The 16,368-nt window shown below is 40.9% G+C and overlaps 1 protein-coding gene across 1 annotated transcript; it reads left to right on the forward strand.

Annotated features, from left to right (window-relative positions):
- LOC109716180 (geranylgeranyl pyrophosphate synthase 7, chloroplastic-like) lies at positions 13,906–15,687 on the forward strand. The gene is made up of 2 exons (XM_020241504.1): positions 13,906–14,740; positions 15,079–15,687. Exons 1-2 carry the CDS (start codon positions 14,123–14,125, stop codon positions 15,526–15,528), a joined length of 1,068 nt encoding a protein of 355 aa, XP_020097093.1. The 5' UTR covers positions 13,906–14,122; the 3' UTR covers positions 15,529–15,687.

The raw sequence follows: 16,368 nt of genomic DNA on the forward strand, positions 1-16,368 counted from the left end.
AGGTTGGTATGCTTCTTCGGAGCACGGAGCCTTCCGTGCTTTAAGTCGTTTTTCGATGTTGGAGACTTTCGCAATCGAGGTTGTCAGCTGCTTCGTTAAACTTGATCTAGAGTATTTGAAGTGGCTAGAAAATAAATTTTGTGATTTTTCGATATTATTTGCCTAGTGATCGAAGGGGCTCAAAATCAATAATTTTAATGGCCGTGGTGAGCCGTTTGCAAGTTTAACGGTGTAGAAATATTCAAATCACGTGAAATCTTGATCGAAAATTTTTTATACTATATAAAACAAGATCAATATTTTTGATCTAAAATTTTAATGTCATATCATCATATTTTGTAAGATTTTTATTTTCAGCAGTTGATTTTAAGCCACTTCGATCACTAGGCTAATGATATCAAAAAATCGCTAAATTTATTTTCTAGATACTTAAAATACTCTAAATTAAGTCTAACGGAGCTGATCCTCGATACGAGGTTGGTATGCTTCTGGAAGCACGGAGCCTTCCGTGCTTTCAAGTCGTTTTCGATGTTGAGACTTTCAAATCGAGGGTCGGCTTCGTTAAACTTGATCTAGAGTATTTGAAGTGGCTAGAAAATAAATTTTGTGATTTTTCGATATTATTTGCCTAGTGATCGAAGGGGCTCAAAATCAATAATTTTAATGGCCGTGGTGAGCCGTTTGCAAGTTTAACGGTGTAGAAATATTTAAATCACGTGAAATTTTGATCGGAAAATTTTTTGATACTCAGATAAAACAAGGTCATTATTTTCTGATCTAAAAATTTTAATATGTCATATCATCATATTTTGTTAGATTTTTATTTTCAGCGTGTTGATGTTTAAGCACCATTGCGAATCACTTTAGGCTGATGATATCAAAAAATCGTAAATTTATTTTCTAGCCTACTAGTGAAATGCTCACCAATTATAGTCTAAACGTAGCTCACATCTCGATTCGACGTTCCACAAACGAAACAATTTCGAAAGACGGACGTCTCCGTGCTTCAAAAGCATACCCACCCTCACTCATATTATGTTTAGTTAATATATTTAGAGCTAGGCTAAATGATACTATTAATGGTACCAAGTCGATTGGTGCTACCAAATTTTACATTGGATTAAGAGATGTGCGGTTAAGATGAGTGGCCCTAGGGTGAGTGGAGTGGTTCGGATTGAATTGTATGATCTAACGGACATGAGAAATGATCAAAAGGGTAGATCTAACGGCAGGAAACTGGTAGCACCAAATGTTGAACTTCGTGCTATTATAGGAAGTAGCGGACTCTTTATATATATATAATCCCGCTATGGAGCTTGTAAAGCCACCAAGCAGTTAGTGTTTCTATTCATTAGATCATACTATTCAACCAATCTACCCATCTCAACCCTAGCGGATACTATATATCCTAACCGTAATCTTTAATCTAAGACTTTGAAAATTGCAGCCACTAATGACTTGGTATATTTTTCAAGCATAGGGATCTCAAATTCTCTCTCTTCTCTCTCTCTCAAGCCTCTTGCACTTCTCTCTCTCTTTTCCCCCCATATCATCACCGTACATAATAATATGTGCATGTATTTTATAGGTAGGATATAGTACCGCTACTATATATTATATATATATTATATATATATATATATATATATTATTGTGCTGTGTGTGTGTGTGTGTGTGTGTGTGGTGTGTGTCGGCGTGTGTGTGTGTGTGTGTATATATATGTGCTTGTGTGTGTTACTATATATATAGTTAATATATGTCGTGTTGTTGTGTGTGGGTATATATTATATATATAGTGTGTGTGTGTGTACTTCATTATATTATATGTGTGTGTGTTATATATTATATATTGTGTGTAGGAATAATATAATATAAGTATTGTATATATAGATATATGATAGAGCTACTACACTATCGAAAGTATAGAGGATCTGATGCTTCCAACTTTTTGACTATTGGATTAAAAATTATACGGTTAGGATGATTGCGGTCCCCCCAGGGTTGAGTAGTACTCCTAGGGTTGAGTGGTCTCCACAGAGTAATAATATTAATCCAAAGGTTAGAATGATCAAAGGGATTGATCTAAGGGCCAAAAAATCGAAAGTACTAGATCCTCTATGCTTCCGATAGCATAGTAGCTCTACTATATATATATATATATATATATATATAAAATTGAGCTAGAATACTTTTAGAAGTATTACCCCCTTGGTGCTTCTAGGTTTTTAGCCCTTAGATCTACTCCTTGATTACTAATAGCCATTGGATCAAGCACTATTCCACTTACCGCCACCTACCACCACCAACCACCATCATCTCAACCTTATATTTCTCAATCCAAGGGTTAAAAACTCCAAAGCACCAACCGCTTGGTGCTTTTGAGAGTATTCTAGCTCAACTCTCTCTCTCTCTCTCTCTCTCTCTCTCTCTCTGTGTCACGTCCCGAGACCGCTACCAATTTGGTCCGGTCCGGGCGCGTCGAACAGACGCCGAACGGACAGGACCTCCCTTGTCCGCCCAAGGCTAACCACTGATCATGTATAAGAACTTATCCAAGAATCAGTTCATAAATACATGATCACAAAGAGCACCACCAGTGCTAACAACCAAGAGCAGGATACAAGTATGAGACATACAAGTAAATAAAGAGAGAAAGCTCTATCTATTACATTCATTCAACTTAATACATTTAATACCATCTTTTACATTCTTCTAAAACATGTGTACAAGCACTCTCAAACCTCACTTTATACAACATCTACTCTCAAACATAAATATAGGGTGGAGCTAATGCAAAATAGGTGGATAGCTAATGCAACTAGAGCGCTAAGCCCTTACCACGATCCTCACGCTCGCCGGGGACACCCGAGCTCGAACCTGAAAAGAGTGGGGTGAGAACTATCTTCTATAGTTCCCAGTTGGTTCGGCCGTCGACTCCGCCGATCTCCCCACTAGGTCCAAGTGGGTACAAATAGATAAACCGATAGATAGATATGGAAAGCTGTAATAACAGAATAGCAAGCTACGCTACCATGCCCGAATCATATATATGAAGATGCATGCACAATGAAATGAATAATCAACTAGCTCTTCATATGTCCAAGAAGTAAAGTGTTCATTAATCTCGTGGCTCATTCAAGGATCCGCCTACTACTCACATAGCCGTCTCGATACTACGAATCCGAGACCGTCTGCGGGACCCCACATAGGCCATCCCTCGGGACCCCAAATAGGCCATCCCTATCCCACGGGACTCCAAATAGGCCATCCCTCATGACTGACTCCGGAGCGATCTACTTGTGTGGAGCGACCACCACAAGTCGGGAACAGACAATGAGTATGATCCAATTCTCTCACCTCACGGGTGCCCTATCCTTTAGGGTTACTACCACCATAGTCAATGGGTTTCATATACGCTACGACTCACACGTGCCACTCGTTCTTTGTTTAATTAACAACTAGATGCCACTCGTTCTTTCATTTCAACTATTGCATCGTTCTTTCACCGTTGCACTATAGGATTACAAGTCTCGACCCAATCCTCATCAATCCCCTATATCCAGCAACTAATGCATATTATAATATCAGCTAGGAAGGCATAAAGAAAGGCGATACACAATTATCCTACAATGCATGTGAACACAGGATGCAAGATCTCAAGTACTAAGACATAAAAGGGAGCCCGATTGCTTCGAGATGGTCACCACCCACCTCTTGGTGATGCCGCGACGGTGGAAAACTCGACGCTGCGGTCCTTGCACGTCGCTTCAACTCCTCGGGGCGAAGCGAGCCCTCAAGCACTCGTTTTGGCGATAACTCCGCACTCGCTCGACGGATTAACGAACCGTCTTCGCCGACGCGTTCAGGGACCTAGCAATTAGGTTTACGACCTATTAAAATAGATCAAAACCCTAGATTTCCAAAAATTCCGAATCCGTGCCCTAGGTTAGCAACGGTGAGGAAATCCGTGGTGCGAGCTTCAAATGCGAGCCCGAACCATCTATTTATCTCCTCTAAGTTCCATTCGAACCATTTCTAAGCAATAAAACCCAATCTCAAGAAATTCACCATGGATGGGTTTGAGGCTTACCTCTACACAAAGCTCCAAGCTTGCTCTAGCTTGAAGGAGAGAGGGAAGAAGATGATCTTTTTCTTCTTCTTTGTCTTCTCCTTCCTCTTATTCTTCTTTTCCTTCATTTTCTTCCTCTCCTTCTTCTTCTCCTTCTTTTCTTTCTAGAGAGAGAGAGGGAAAGGGTGTGAGAGGGTTAGAGAGCAAATGAGAGGAAGAGAGGTCCCCCACCCTTTATTAAAGGCTATTTTGCAAATAGCCCCCTCAACTTTTCATCTTCTGAATCAGCCCTCACTGGGCATTTTCGCAGTGAGGGACGGGTCCCAGCTCGGGGAGACCGGTCCCCGAGAGCATTCCATCTCGGGCAGAGGGTATTTCGCATTCGGGAACCGGTCCTTGCCTGAGAGACCGGTCTCCCGTCCGTGCCTGAGAGACCGGTCCCCGGGAGACCGGTCCTTGTCCGAGAGACAGGTTCTTGAAAGTTGGATTTTCGGGACTTAGCCAATTTTCGGCTGTTCTCGCTGGGCCAACGTTCGGGAACCGGTCTTCCCCTACCAGGGACCGGTCGCCTCAAGGATCCCTGCAGCCCAGCCTGATGGGACCGGTCCCTCCCTACCAGGGACCGGTCCCCAAGAGCAATTATGCTCCAGTGCAGATTTCACACTCGTGCTCTCGCGGACTCTTCTTTAATGCACTTTAAGCATTATAATCCCCTTCGGACTTTCCGAAGCTTACACACTCGACAATCAGTCGATTCTAAGCGAAGTATAATCCTCGGATTTTGAGAATCCGAGGGTTGGTCTACCACACACACACACCCTTCTCTCTCTCTTCTCTTCTTTCTTTCTCTCTCGTCTCTCTCTCTCTCTCCTCTCTCCTTCTCTATCTCCTTATATATATATATATATAATATATTAATATATTATTTATATAATATATATATATATATAGTAGGTCTTGTGTGCTTTTAGGAGCACGGAGACCTCCATGCTCCTGAGCTGTTTTCGATGATGGAGCTTCCGAATCGACGATCGGCTCCGTTAGACTTGATCTAGTATATTTGAAGTATCTAGAAAATAAATTTTGTGACTTTTCGATATCATTTACCTAACGGTTGAAAGGGTTCAAAATCAACCGCTAAAAATAAAAATCTCACAAAAAGTAATGATATAGCATTAAAATTTTCGATCAAACATATTGATCTTGCTGTAAATAGTATAAAGAATTTTCTATCAAAATTTCATGTGATTTGAAAACTTCTACACCGTTAAACTTGCAAACGGTTATATCAACCATTAAAAATTATTGATTTTGAACCCTTTTGATTGCAAGGAAAATGATATCGAAAAATCACAAAAATTATTTTCTAGATAGCTCAAATACGCTAGATCAAGTCTAACGGAGCCGATCGTTAATTCGGAAGCTCTATCATCGAAAACGGCTTAGGAGCACGGAGGCCTCCGTGCTCCTAATAGCACACAAGACCTACTCTCTCTCTCTCTCTCTCTCTCTCTCTCTCTCTCTCTCTCTCTCTCTCTATATATATATATATATATATATATATATAACTAAGCTGAAATACTATCAATAGCACTAAGCTATTGGTGCTATTAGTTTTTTAGCCATTGGATTGAGAAATGTATGGTTAGGATGATGTGGGCCCCCTAGAGTTGAGTGGGTGGTTGGTTAAATAAGATATAATCTAACGGGTAAAAATAATCAAAGAATATAAATTTAATGGTGGAAAATTGATATCACTAAGTTCTTGTACTATCGATAGACATAGGGGTATTCTTAATAGATATAAGTAATTATATAATATAATATATATATATATCAGCTCCTATTGCTTTTAAAAGTACCAAGTCATTGGTGCTTGTAATTTTTCGGCCCTTAGATTAAGGAGGTGTCGGTCTAGGATGATGTAGGCCCCCTAGGTTGAGTGTTAGGTTAGTTCGATGATAGTATAATCTTTACGGGGTGAAAATGTATTAAATGCGTATAGATCTAACGGTAAAAAATTCACAAACATAGTGCTTGATGCTTTTACAGTACCATAGTCGGACTCTCTCTCTCTCTTCTCTCTCTCTCTTCTCTCTCTATTATATATATATATATATATATTATATATATAATTGTACTAGAATACGCCTAGAAGCACCAACCTCTTGGCGTGCTTTTAGTTTTCTAACCTTTATCTACCTTTTGACTACTAATAAACTTTGGATTAAAACATATCACCTACCACTACCTACCACCATCATCCTACCCTGCATCACTCCTTCAAGAGCTAAAAAGTTAAAAGCACAAACCGCTTGATATTTTTGGAAGTATTGTAGCTCAACTATATATCTATATATATATATATATATATATATAATATAATAATATATAATATATATATATATATATATAATTGTACTAGAATACGCCTAGAAGCACCAACCTCTTGGTGCTTTTAGTTTTCTAACCCTTGGATCTACCTTTTGACTACTAATAAACTTTGGATTAAAACACTATATCCACCTACCACTACCTTACCACCATACACCTACCCTGCATCACTCCATTCAAGAGCTAAAAAGTTAAAAGCACAAACGCTTATATTTTGGAAGTATGTAGCATCACCTATATATCTATATATAAATATATAATATATATATATATATATTGTATATAATATATATTATATAGTTATATATATAGAGAGAGAGAGAAGGAGAGAGAGAGGACGGAGAGAGGGAGAAGAGAGAGGAGATGCACAAAAGCTGACAAGTAGAAGGGGGTAGAGACAAACCAGAGGGAGAGAAAGCCAGAGAGAAGGCGAAGATGAGATGAGAGAGAGAGTAGGTCTTGTGTGCTATTAGGAGCACGGAGGCCTCCGTCCTCCTAAGCCGTTTTGATGATGGAGCTTCCGAATCGACGATCGGCTCCGTTAGATTTGATCTAGCGTATTTGAAGTATCTAGAAAATAAATTTTGCGATTTTTCAATATCATTTACCTAACGATCAAACGGGTTCAAAATTAATAATTTTTAATGGTTGATGTATACCATTTGCAAGTTTAATGGTGTAGAAGTATTCAAATTAGATAAAATTTTGGTAGAAAATTTTTTATACTATTTACAGCAAGATCAATATCTCTAATCGAAAATTTTAGTGCTATATCACCACTTTTTTTGAGATTTTTATTTTCAGCCGTTGATTTTGAACCCTTTCGATCGCTAGGTAAATAATATCGAAAAATCACAAAATTTATTTTCTAGATACTTCAAATACGCTAGATCAAGTCTAATGGAGTCGATCGTCGATTCGGAAGCTCCATGATCGAAAACGGTTTAGGAGCATGGAGGCCTCCGTGCTCCTAATAGCACACAAGACCTACTATATATATATATATATATATACCCTCTAAATATATGTATATTTATTATAAAGGTTCCTATTGTCAATTTTTAAATACATTCACTCGGGCTAAAAGAGAGTTAAACGCTCATTAAGTTAATAAAGTAATGACATCATCAACGACTATTATTTATAGGGAAAATTATTAATATATATTATTAACGAAGAAAACACTTCATGTTAGAATTAATTATAATAACTATCAAAATTGATTTTTAACCATCAAAGTTTAGGCCTTGTTGCCGATATTTTTATTTTTTTAAAATAAAATTTCTATACAAAGTAATGCAAGTGGAAATAGGGATTGCTTGCAATTCTTACGTCCCTGATGTTTATTTGACAACAAACAATAAAATTTTGATAGTTATTTTCATTTACTTTCAATTTTATTTACAGGTAAAAATGTATACAACTTACCCAAACTATAAATCATTTTGATTGACCTACTCCACCTTTCAAAATTTTGATCTTACTATCTAACTTTTCAATTTGTTTGATTTGAGTAAGTCAACGGCGTTTTGACTTCAAAAATTTGAGTTTATTATTTATCTTTTCAAGTTTTCATATAATTTTATAATTATAAATTCCTTAAAGTTAGTAATTAGCTTTAATTTTGAAGTCATAATGTCGTTGATTGACTCAAATCAAACAAATTGAAGATTAGATAATAAAATCAAAATTTTTAAAGATTAAGTAGCCAAATTAAAATGGTTCTTAATTCAGATTAGTTCTATACATTTTTACCTTATCTTTAAAACAACTTATCTTCCATCATTTAGTTATAGTGTCTTGTAAGTTAATCAATCCTGACAATACGAGGAAAGTTATTCTATTGAGTAAATTAAATTGTATAGAATTAGCATTTATTGACCGTCCCTAAAGCAAGTGGCAAAGAACTTGGTGGTTGATACCCGAGTTCCCAAGTTCGAATCCTAATTGATTCACATTTCACTATAACAAAAGCGGTCTATAGCGACACTTTTAAATATCGGTAAAGCTTAAAAAAAGTGCTGCCGGCTAAATTACCGATACTTTTAAAAAGTGCTGCTATATGTGGGGTCGTTAGGTATATAGTGACAGTTAAAGACTGTCACTATAATCTAAAAAGAGTGTTGTTAATTTACCAACACTTATTTAAATATTTAGCAACCGTCGACACTCTACTTCGTTGGCTGCGGTGGCGGAGAAGGACGAGAGGAAGGGAACACTTATTTAAACATTTAGCAAACCGTCGAAACTCTACCTCGTTGGGTGCGGTGACGGAGAAGAACGAGAGGAAGGAATCTTCGTCTTGGATTTCAGTGGATTGAGTGAGGGGAGAAGGGGAGATGGTAATCGGGTCGAATGGGCTGGGTAAGGTGGGTTAAGTAGAGTACTCTTTTATTTTTTGTTGGATTGGGCTTTATATTTAGTCATTAGTAGATTTTTTTTTTTAAGTTTTGGCATAAATGGGACACTTACACAAAAGTGTCCCAAACATGTGTCCCTATAACCTAATTCTGTTGTAGTTTTTCCAGCTAAGTTTATTTCTAAATGAAATAAATGAAGGGGGTAGCGTGCTACCTATCTCTCTCAAAAGAAAAAAAAAGTATAGAATTAGCATTTTTAAAAATAAAAAGTGCAATGACACTAAAGAAGACCTAAAAGTTAATTTTGTTTATCTCCAACCTAAATTTTAGCATATATAAAAATGTTATGTTACGTTATTATTATTTGTCCATTAATGCTTCTTAACTATTTGATTATTTTTAGGTACTGTAATTTAATAAAATTTATTGGCACATAATTATTTTTAAAATTTTAAAAGTATGAATGATAAAAGTTAAGTTATAAAGTTTAGATGGCTATCTATAGATCTGTAAATGTGTGAAAAATGTGGTTTTGAGGTATTTAATTCTCTCTTTGTTTATTATAGAATTTCTTTCCATAAATGAAAGGAGAATTTTACTGTGGCCACGCGTCGCCTCCTCAGCGACCCCCCATCCTTCTCAGTTCTGAGGGAGGGGCGGGCTCTCTCTCTCTCTTTCTCTCTCTCTCCCTTTCCCTATCTCTGGCTCCCTCTGTCTGTCTGTCTCTCTCTCTTTCTCTCTCTCTTTCTCTCGCGCGAGCGTGGGCGCCGGGCGCTGGTCGCGCACATAGGCTCTCTCTCTCTCTTCCTCCCTCTCTCTCTTTCTTCCCCTCTCTCCCTCTTCCCACCCTCTGGCTCCCTCCCTCTCTCTCTCTTTCTCTCTCTCTCCCCCGCGCGCGTGCGCGCCAGGCGCAGGTCGCTCGCACATGGCAGGGCACCCTTCCCGACTCTGTCTCTCTCTCTCTCTCCCCCTCTCTCCCTCTCCTCACCACCCCCCGGCTCTGTCTCTCTCTCCCTCCCCCCTCCCTCCTCCCTCCTCCCTTCCCTCCGGCTCTCTCTTTCTCTCCCCCCCTCTCTCTCCCCCTCTTTTTCTCCTTCCCCCCCGGCTCCCTCTCTCTCCCTCGCGCGTGCGCACACGCGTGAGCACGGGAGCTGGCGTGGGGGCGGGCTCCGGCGCTGTCGCAGGCGCGAGTCGAGGGTCGGAGGCGCGGGGCGAGCGCGGGGGCGAGCGCGGGGGTGGAGCGTAAGCGGGAGCGGGCGTGGGGGCGGGCGCGACACGGCGAGACGCGGGCTCTTCGCGGAGCCGGAAAAAAAAGCGGCTCACAGCCGTGGTTTTCACGAGGTCCCTTCGGCCTCGTGTACCACATGAGAGGGAGGTCCACGGTGGACCTCCTTATATGTATAGAGAGAATTGAGTTAGAATACTATCGATAGCAAACGAGCTCCGTTGCCACCAATTTGTTTTCGATGATAGAGCCTCCAAATCGACGATCGGCACTGTTGAACATGATCTATACCACTTGAAGTGTTTAGAAATCAAATTTCATACATTTTCGATATTGTTCTCTTATCCATCGAGTGAACACAAAAATGAACGGCTGAAACTGAATATTCTTTAAAAAATGATTATAGGAGTCGTGCAATCAAGATCAAGAGTATAGATCTTGTTTTAAATAGTTTAAAAAATTTTCAAATAAAAATTCAATTGATTTGGATATCTTTACGCCGTTAAACGAGAAAACGTCTCATATCAACCATTAAAATTACAAAATTTATAATCCTTTGACCATTAGGCTAATGATGCCGAAAAATTTAAAATTTGATTTTTAAATACTTCAAGTGGTNAGGGAGAAGTACCCAGATAGAATCCCTGTAAGGGTTTTAATTTTTCCTTTGTTTTGATCTGCCCTAGGGTTTGTTTCTTGATTACATTGTTGTTCATGTTTGCTGTTATTGCAGTGAAATGTTTAGTTCTTGATTAATCAGAAGAAGAAATAAATCGGTTGCGGCGAGCTTCGCCGGCGCCCGTCCGTGGTCGGATACCGGCGATGGTGGCGGCGCAGCTGCTGCTCCGACAGGGCAAGCCCAAGGACGAGAGCCTCGATCTCTTCTCCGCGATCCGGTGGAGCGAATCGCCGACGATCTCCCCCGCCGTTGCCGGTAACCGGAAATAAATTTTCCCCTCCCCCATTGATTTCTTCTTTTTTTTTTAGGGATTTTTATTTATTTATTTATTTTATTTGACAGAGGAGGGAGTGTTGGGGAGAAGCAGTGGAGTGGAGGATGATGATCTGTTCTATGTGTACGTTGGAAAGAGCAATTACGATTGGTAATCAATAAACCACTTTAATTTCCTTTTTGTTTTTCCCTTTTTTATTTTTAATGTTACATTTTCTCTCCTTTTTTTTGGTTTAAAAATTAGCTACACTGTGAAGATTTTAAATTAACTTCAATTTTGGTTATATTTCAATATCAAATCAATTTTGAACCGAGTTGTGCTCTGTTCCATATAGAATGAAATGGATGAACCAAAGAGGGGTAATGTTCTTAATTAATTAATTTTCCCTCTAATTTTTTTTTACCAAAAAAATTATTTAAAAAATTACTCAATTTCACTTCCAATTTTTTTTACATCAACCGGGCTACTTACACCCCCTGGTACTCCTCTCTTTTCCTCGTGCAATGGAGTTGAACACCAACCATCTTCAGCTTCTGCAAAAAGCACTTCAGGAGTTAGATCAGCTTCAGCTACAAAGCCTTCAAGAGTATACTCACTTTTTTTTTTTTTTTTTTCTATGAGTGCTTAAAAAATATCAGTAAGTAATAGTTAGATATTTGACAAACAAAAACTATACAAATAATGAAAGTTAAAAAATTTTTGTTATGTTTTACGTATTTGTTTCTGAGTACATTTTTGTAGTTATTTGTAGCTGGCGCGGGGGCGGGCTCTGGCACTGGCGCGGGCGCGAGCCGAGGGCTGGAGGCGTGGAGCGAAGGCGGGCGAGGGACCTAGTCCTCTGTCTGTCTCTCTCTTTTTCCCCTCTTTTCTAGCTCTTTTTTTTTTTCTTTCTTTTTTTCGCTATGGTCCATGTACAAAAAAAAATAAAATTTTAAATTTAATTTTATAACTAATTTTAAGTTGGGCCCGGCTCCGACTGCGGCGTCCTTCGGCGGGGTCGGCTCCTCCGCGGCGGCGGGGGTGCCATACTCGACGGCGCTGGAGAGGAGGAACCCGGCGGGGGAGGGGTGACGCGGGATAATCGGGGTGCGAGGAGTTGCCGCAGCCGTGGCACGGCTGGGCGCCGACGATCTGCGGGCAGAAGAGCGGGGCGGAGGCGGGTTCCGGCCAGTATTTTTTTTTATCTTACTTTTTCTTTTTTTCTTTATAATCAAATCTAATTATTTTCTCTTATTATAAAAATTTTAAAATATATAATATTTTCTATATAATTTTTTAAAAATAATTTAGATTATCTATACATATATTAAATGGGGGATGGAAGGTTCCCTAAATTTTATAATTTTACAATTAAAAAATTTAAAATTGTAGGTTTCAAATATTATATTTTAAATTTTATAACCTTCTCCTCTCTCTTTCACTCGCTCTCTCTCTCTATCTAAATTTAAAGTTAAATGTTTAAAATTTAAAAGTTTTTATTATTTAAAATGTGTTGGCGGCCGAAAGTCCCGACCCTTAACCCGGTCAAGCGATTCGGCCGATGAGGGATCGAAATCAGCCAGGTTCGAAGACCTCCACAGTAAATTCACTTCGGCGGGATGAGCCGAATGAGGAGGGGGAAGCCCAGAATTCGATTGAGGGATGAGCTGAATGACTAAACAACTCGAGATCTGATCGGCAAGAAGAGCCGAAAATGACTTTCTATTGAATAGAACATGGAAGTGATGCCCGTAGGGCAGATAGACTCCGAGTATGCTAAGTTACGAGAACTACTCCTATAAAAAAGCGGTAAATGCAGGAAAGAAAGACGCAAGAAAATAAAAGTGGTCTTTTGTGCGCAGGGGCGAAGACTCTTTTTCAGGGTGCTGTATCCCTATTTATAAAGTTCCCCTTGCGTTCAGTTATTGTCACTGCACGATCGGCCACTATCTCCGGATTTGGAGGACCACCTTCGGCCGATTGGAACTGCTCATAACCGCTTGCGGTTGTTACAACTTTTTGAATAGACGCGGCTCATATCTTCTGGCGCGTCTTATATACTCCCGGTCCACCGTTTTGACCTGGATCACGGATGTAGTCCCGGCTTGCCAGTTGTCCGCGCCGAATTAGCCTAACAAAATGTAAAACGAGTTATTCGATACATATAAATCTTTAGAATTTAGAAAAATTCGGATTCAACAAAACTCTATATAAAATCATATATTCAAAATATACAAACTGAATTAAGATAAAATGTATTTTCTAAAATTTAAATTTTCAAATTATAAATTTCAAATTTCAGGATTTTAACAAAAGAAAGTTAGAAAGTTAAATTTCAAATAAATTACATAAATTTTTTGCCGCAAAGTGCGGGCCTACACTAGTTACATATAATTCCCCAATGCTTGTCCTATGACTCCTTTCTGGTTGTAATCATACAACTATTTCTAGTAAGGACCACATTTTCTCGGATAATCAATCGTATCATTTTCTTTATTACGTTAAAATTTAAAATTAGTTTCTAAATTTTAGGGGACAAGATCACAACTTTTGGATTAAGGATTGTACTCCTACAACTCTATTCTAGCCGTAGACATAGCATTTTTTATATAATTCTAATAGAGAAATGCGACAACTTTATCAATCACGTAATTGCTTCTCTACTTCTCCACTACTCTTATCATTTTTTTTCTTGTTTTTTGTTATTAAAATCAAAAATTAGTTTTTTAAAACCTAAGGGATTGAATTAAAAACCCCTAGATTAATTAAAGTTTGCAATCTTACGGCAGCAATATTTAAAGACCGCTTTTTCTTCATTAGTCTTATTAATTTTTTTTTGCTTTTTGTTTTTTTTTGTAAACTTAGCGTTTTTTCTAACTTCAACAGAGAGAAATGCTACTACACCCAAACTTAAGATTTGTGAATACTTTTAAAATAATGCAGAGGGCATTGTCATTCCACTTTCCAGGCTTTCGAGTTATTTAATACGTACATCACATAGTACCATACCGTCTTCTTCTTTGTTTCTCGATCCCCGGATAGGACTTGCAGCGCGCCCCCTGATCAGCTAGCCTCCTTTCCTCTTTCAATTAAACCTACTACTACTACTATTATTATTATTATTATTATTATTGTTATTGTTATGGCCGCCAACATTGCCGCAGCAGCACCGCCGCCCTACTACTACCGCAGTACGTCTGCTCTTCCTCAAAAATCCAAATGGTGCGGCGCCCGAGGCAACGGTACTAGGGCGGCAATCACCAGCAGGCACAAGTACGTGACGTTGTGCGTGGCAACGCGGCCGGGCAGATCAGCGCCGGCGGAATTCGACCTCGAGGAGTACATGTCGTGCAAGGCCCGGCGCGTGAACGAGGCCTTGGACAGGGCCGTCCCGCTGCGCCACCCGGAGAAGATCCACGAGTCCATGCGCTACTCCCTCCTGGCCGGCGGCAAGCGCGTCCGCCCCGTCCTCGCCATCGCCGCCTGCGAGCTCGTGGGCGGCACCGAGGACGCCGCCATGCCCGCGGCCTGCGCCGCCGAGATGATCCACACCATGTCGCTCATCCACGACGACCTCCCCTGCATGGACGACGACCGCCTCCGCCGGGGCAAGCCCACCAACCACGTCGCGTTCGGCGAGGACACCGCCGTCCTCGCGGGCGACGCGCTCCTCGCCCTCGCCTTCGAGCACGTCGCCAGGAGCCGGCCCCCCGCCCTCGCCCCCGACCGCCTGCTTCGGGTTCTCTCCGAGCTCGGCTCGGTACGTCAAATTAATTATTAACCTGCATGCCATGCCATGCCATGCGATGCGGACTCTATCTATCTATCTATCTAGACGCTCGATCCTGCTTAACTAACAAATCTCGAACTTAATTGACTTGCAAATTCGAGGCTGAAAATTAAAATTAGAACTCGCCCGTCAACGTACGTCGAGAGACTATAGCTAGCTAGCTTATATATATATATATAGGGCCTCCTCCAACTCGATCGACTATATATATTTATATATATAACAATTTAATTACACTCCCGATCGAAGAATTAATTAGTAGCTAGTAAATGCGTACGTAATTAATTAATTGCTTGATTGATTGACAGGCGGTGGGCTCCGAGGGGCTGGTGGCGGGACAGATCGTGGACATCGCGAGCGAGGGCAAGTCCATCGACCTGCGCGAGCTCGAATACATCCACGTGCACAAGACGGCGAGGCTGCTGGAGGCGGCGGCCGTGTGCGGGGCCATCGTCGGGGGAGCGGAGGACGGCGCCGTGGAGAGCGTCCGCAAGTACGCGCGCTGCGTGGGGCTGCTGTTTCAGGTGGTGGACGACATACTCGACGTCACTAAGACGTCCGAGGAGCTCGGGAAGACGGCGGGGAAGGACCTGGCGGCCGACAAGGCCACCTACCCCAAGCTCATGGGGCTCGGCAGGGCGCGCCAGTTCGCCGCAGAGCTCGTGGGAAAGGCCGAGGAGGAGCTCGCCGGATTCGACGCCCGCAAGGCGGCGCCGCTCTACCATCTCGCGCACTTCATCGCCGACCGCCAGAATTAAAAATTTACATGGACCGATCGATATCTGCATCTCACTGATTACTTACTAATTAATCAGTGAATTAATTAAATTAGTGCAGCTGCTTATTTACTTGTAATAATTCTGTAGTAATTACTATATAATTTATGTACGTACAATTTTAATCATCGTCGAAATTTGTTGAAGGGGATAAATACTAGTGTCCTTTTTTTAAAAAATCTACAAATAACTGATATTTTTCTTTATATTTGAAAATTTTTAATTTTTTAAAATCTTATAAAATTTCTCTTCTGTTAACATTGTCTATCACTTTTTTTATTTTTTTTCTTCTTTTCATTCTCTTTGTCTTCATTAATTCTGTAGTATTTCATTAATTCTGTATATACTACATTTATAGAAATAATAATTCTTGAGTCCCCTCTGGAGCCTCCCCGCGTTTGGCGGAGGGCTACGGCAGGACTCCTATTTTTTTTTTCGGCTCTCTCTCTCTCTCTCTCTCTCTCTATGCGCGCGCGGCTCTGTCTCTCTCACTCTCTCTTCCCCTCTCTCCCTCTCACCCACCCCCAGGCCCCCCCAGCTCCCCACCTCTCTCTCTCTCTCTCTCTCTCTCTCTCTCTCTCGTGCGGTGCGACTCGCGCCGGCGGGTGCACGCGCCCAAGGCCCTGCGCGCGACCGCGCCCGGCGGGTGCGCAGAGAGAGAGAAGAGCTCTCTCTCTCCCCCTACCCTTTACCTCTCCCTTCCACACAACACCCCCCCCCCCCGGCCAGGTCTCTCCCTCTCTCTCCCGCCCCCCCTCTTCCCCTCTTTTCCTCTTCCCTCCCCCCCCCACGACTCTCTCCTCTCTCTCTCCAGAGCGGGCG

This window comes from Ananas comosus, linkage group 10 (assembly GCF_001540865.1).
Source record: "Ananas comosus cultivar F153 linkage group 10, ASM154086v1, whole genome shotgun sequence".
Classification (NCBI taxonomy): domain Eukaryota; kingdom Viridiplantae; phylum Streptophyta; class Magnoliopsida; order Poales; family Bromeliaceae; genus Ananas; species Ananas comosus.

Excerpts from the sequence above, each read along its gene's own strand:
- LOC109716180 (XM_020241504.1), top strand. The coding sequence starts at position 14,123 with ATGGCCGCCAACATTGCCGCAGCAGCACCGCCGCCCTACTACTACCGC. Across the intron at positions 14,741-15,078 it reads TTCTCTCCGAGCTCGGCTCG|GCGGTGGGCTCCGAGGGGCT; the intron begins GTACGTCAAATT and ends ATTGATTGACAG.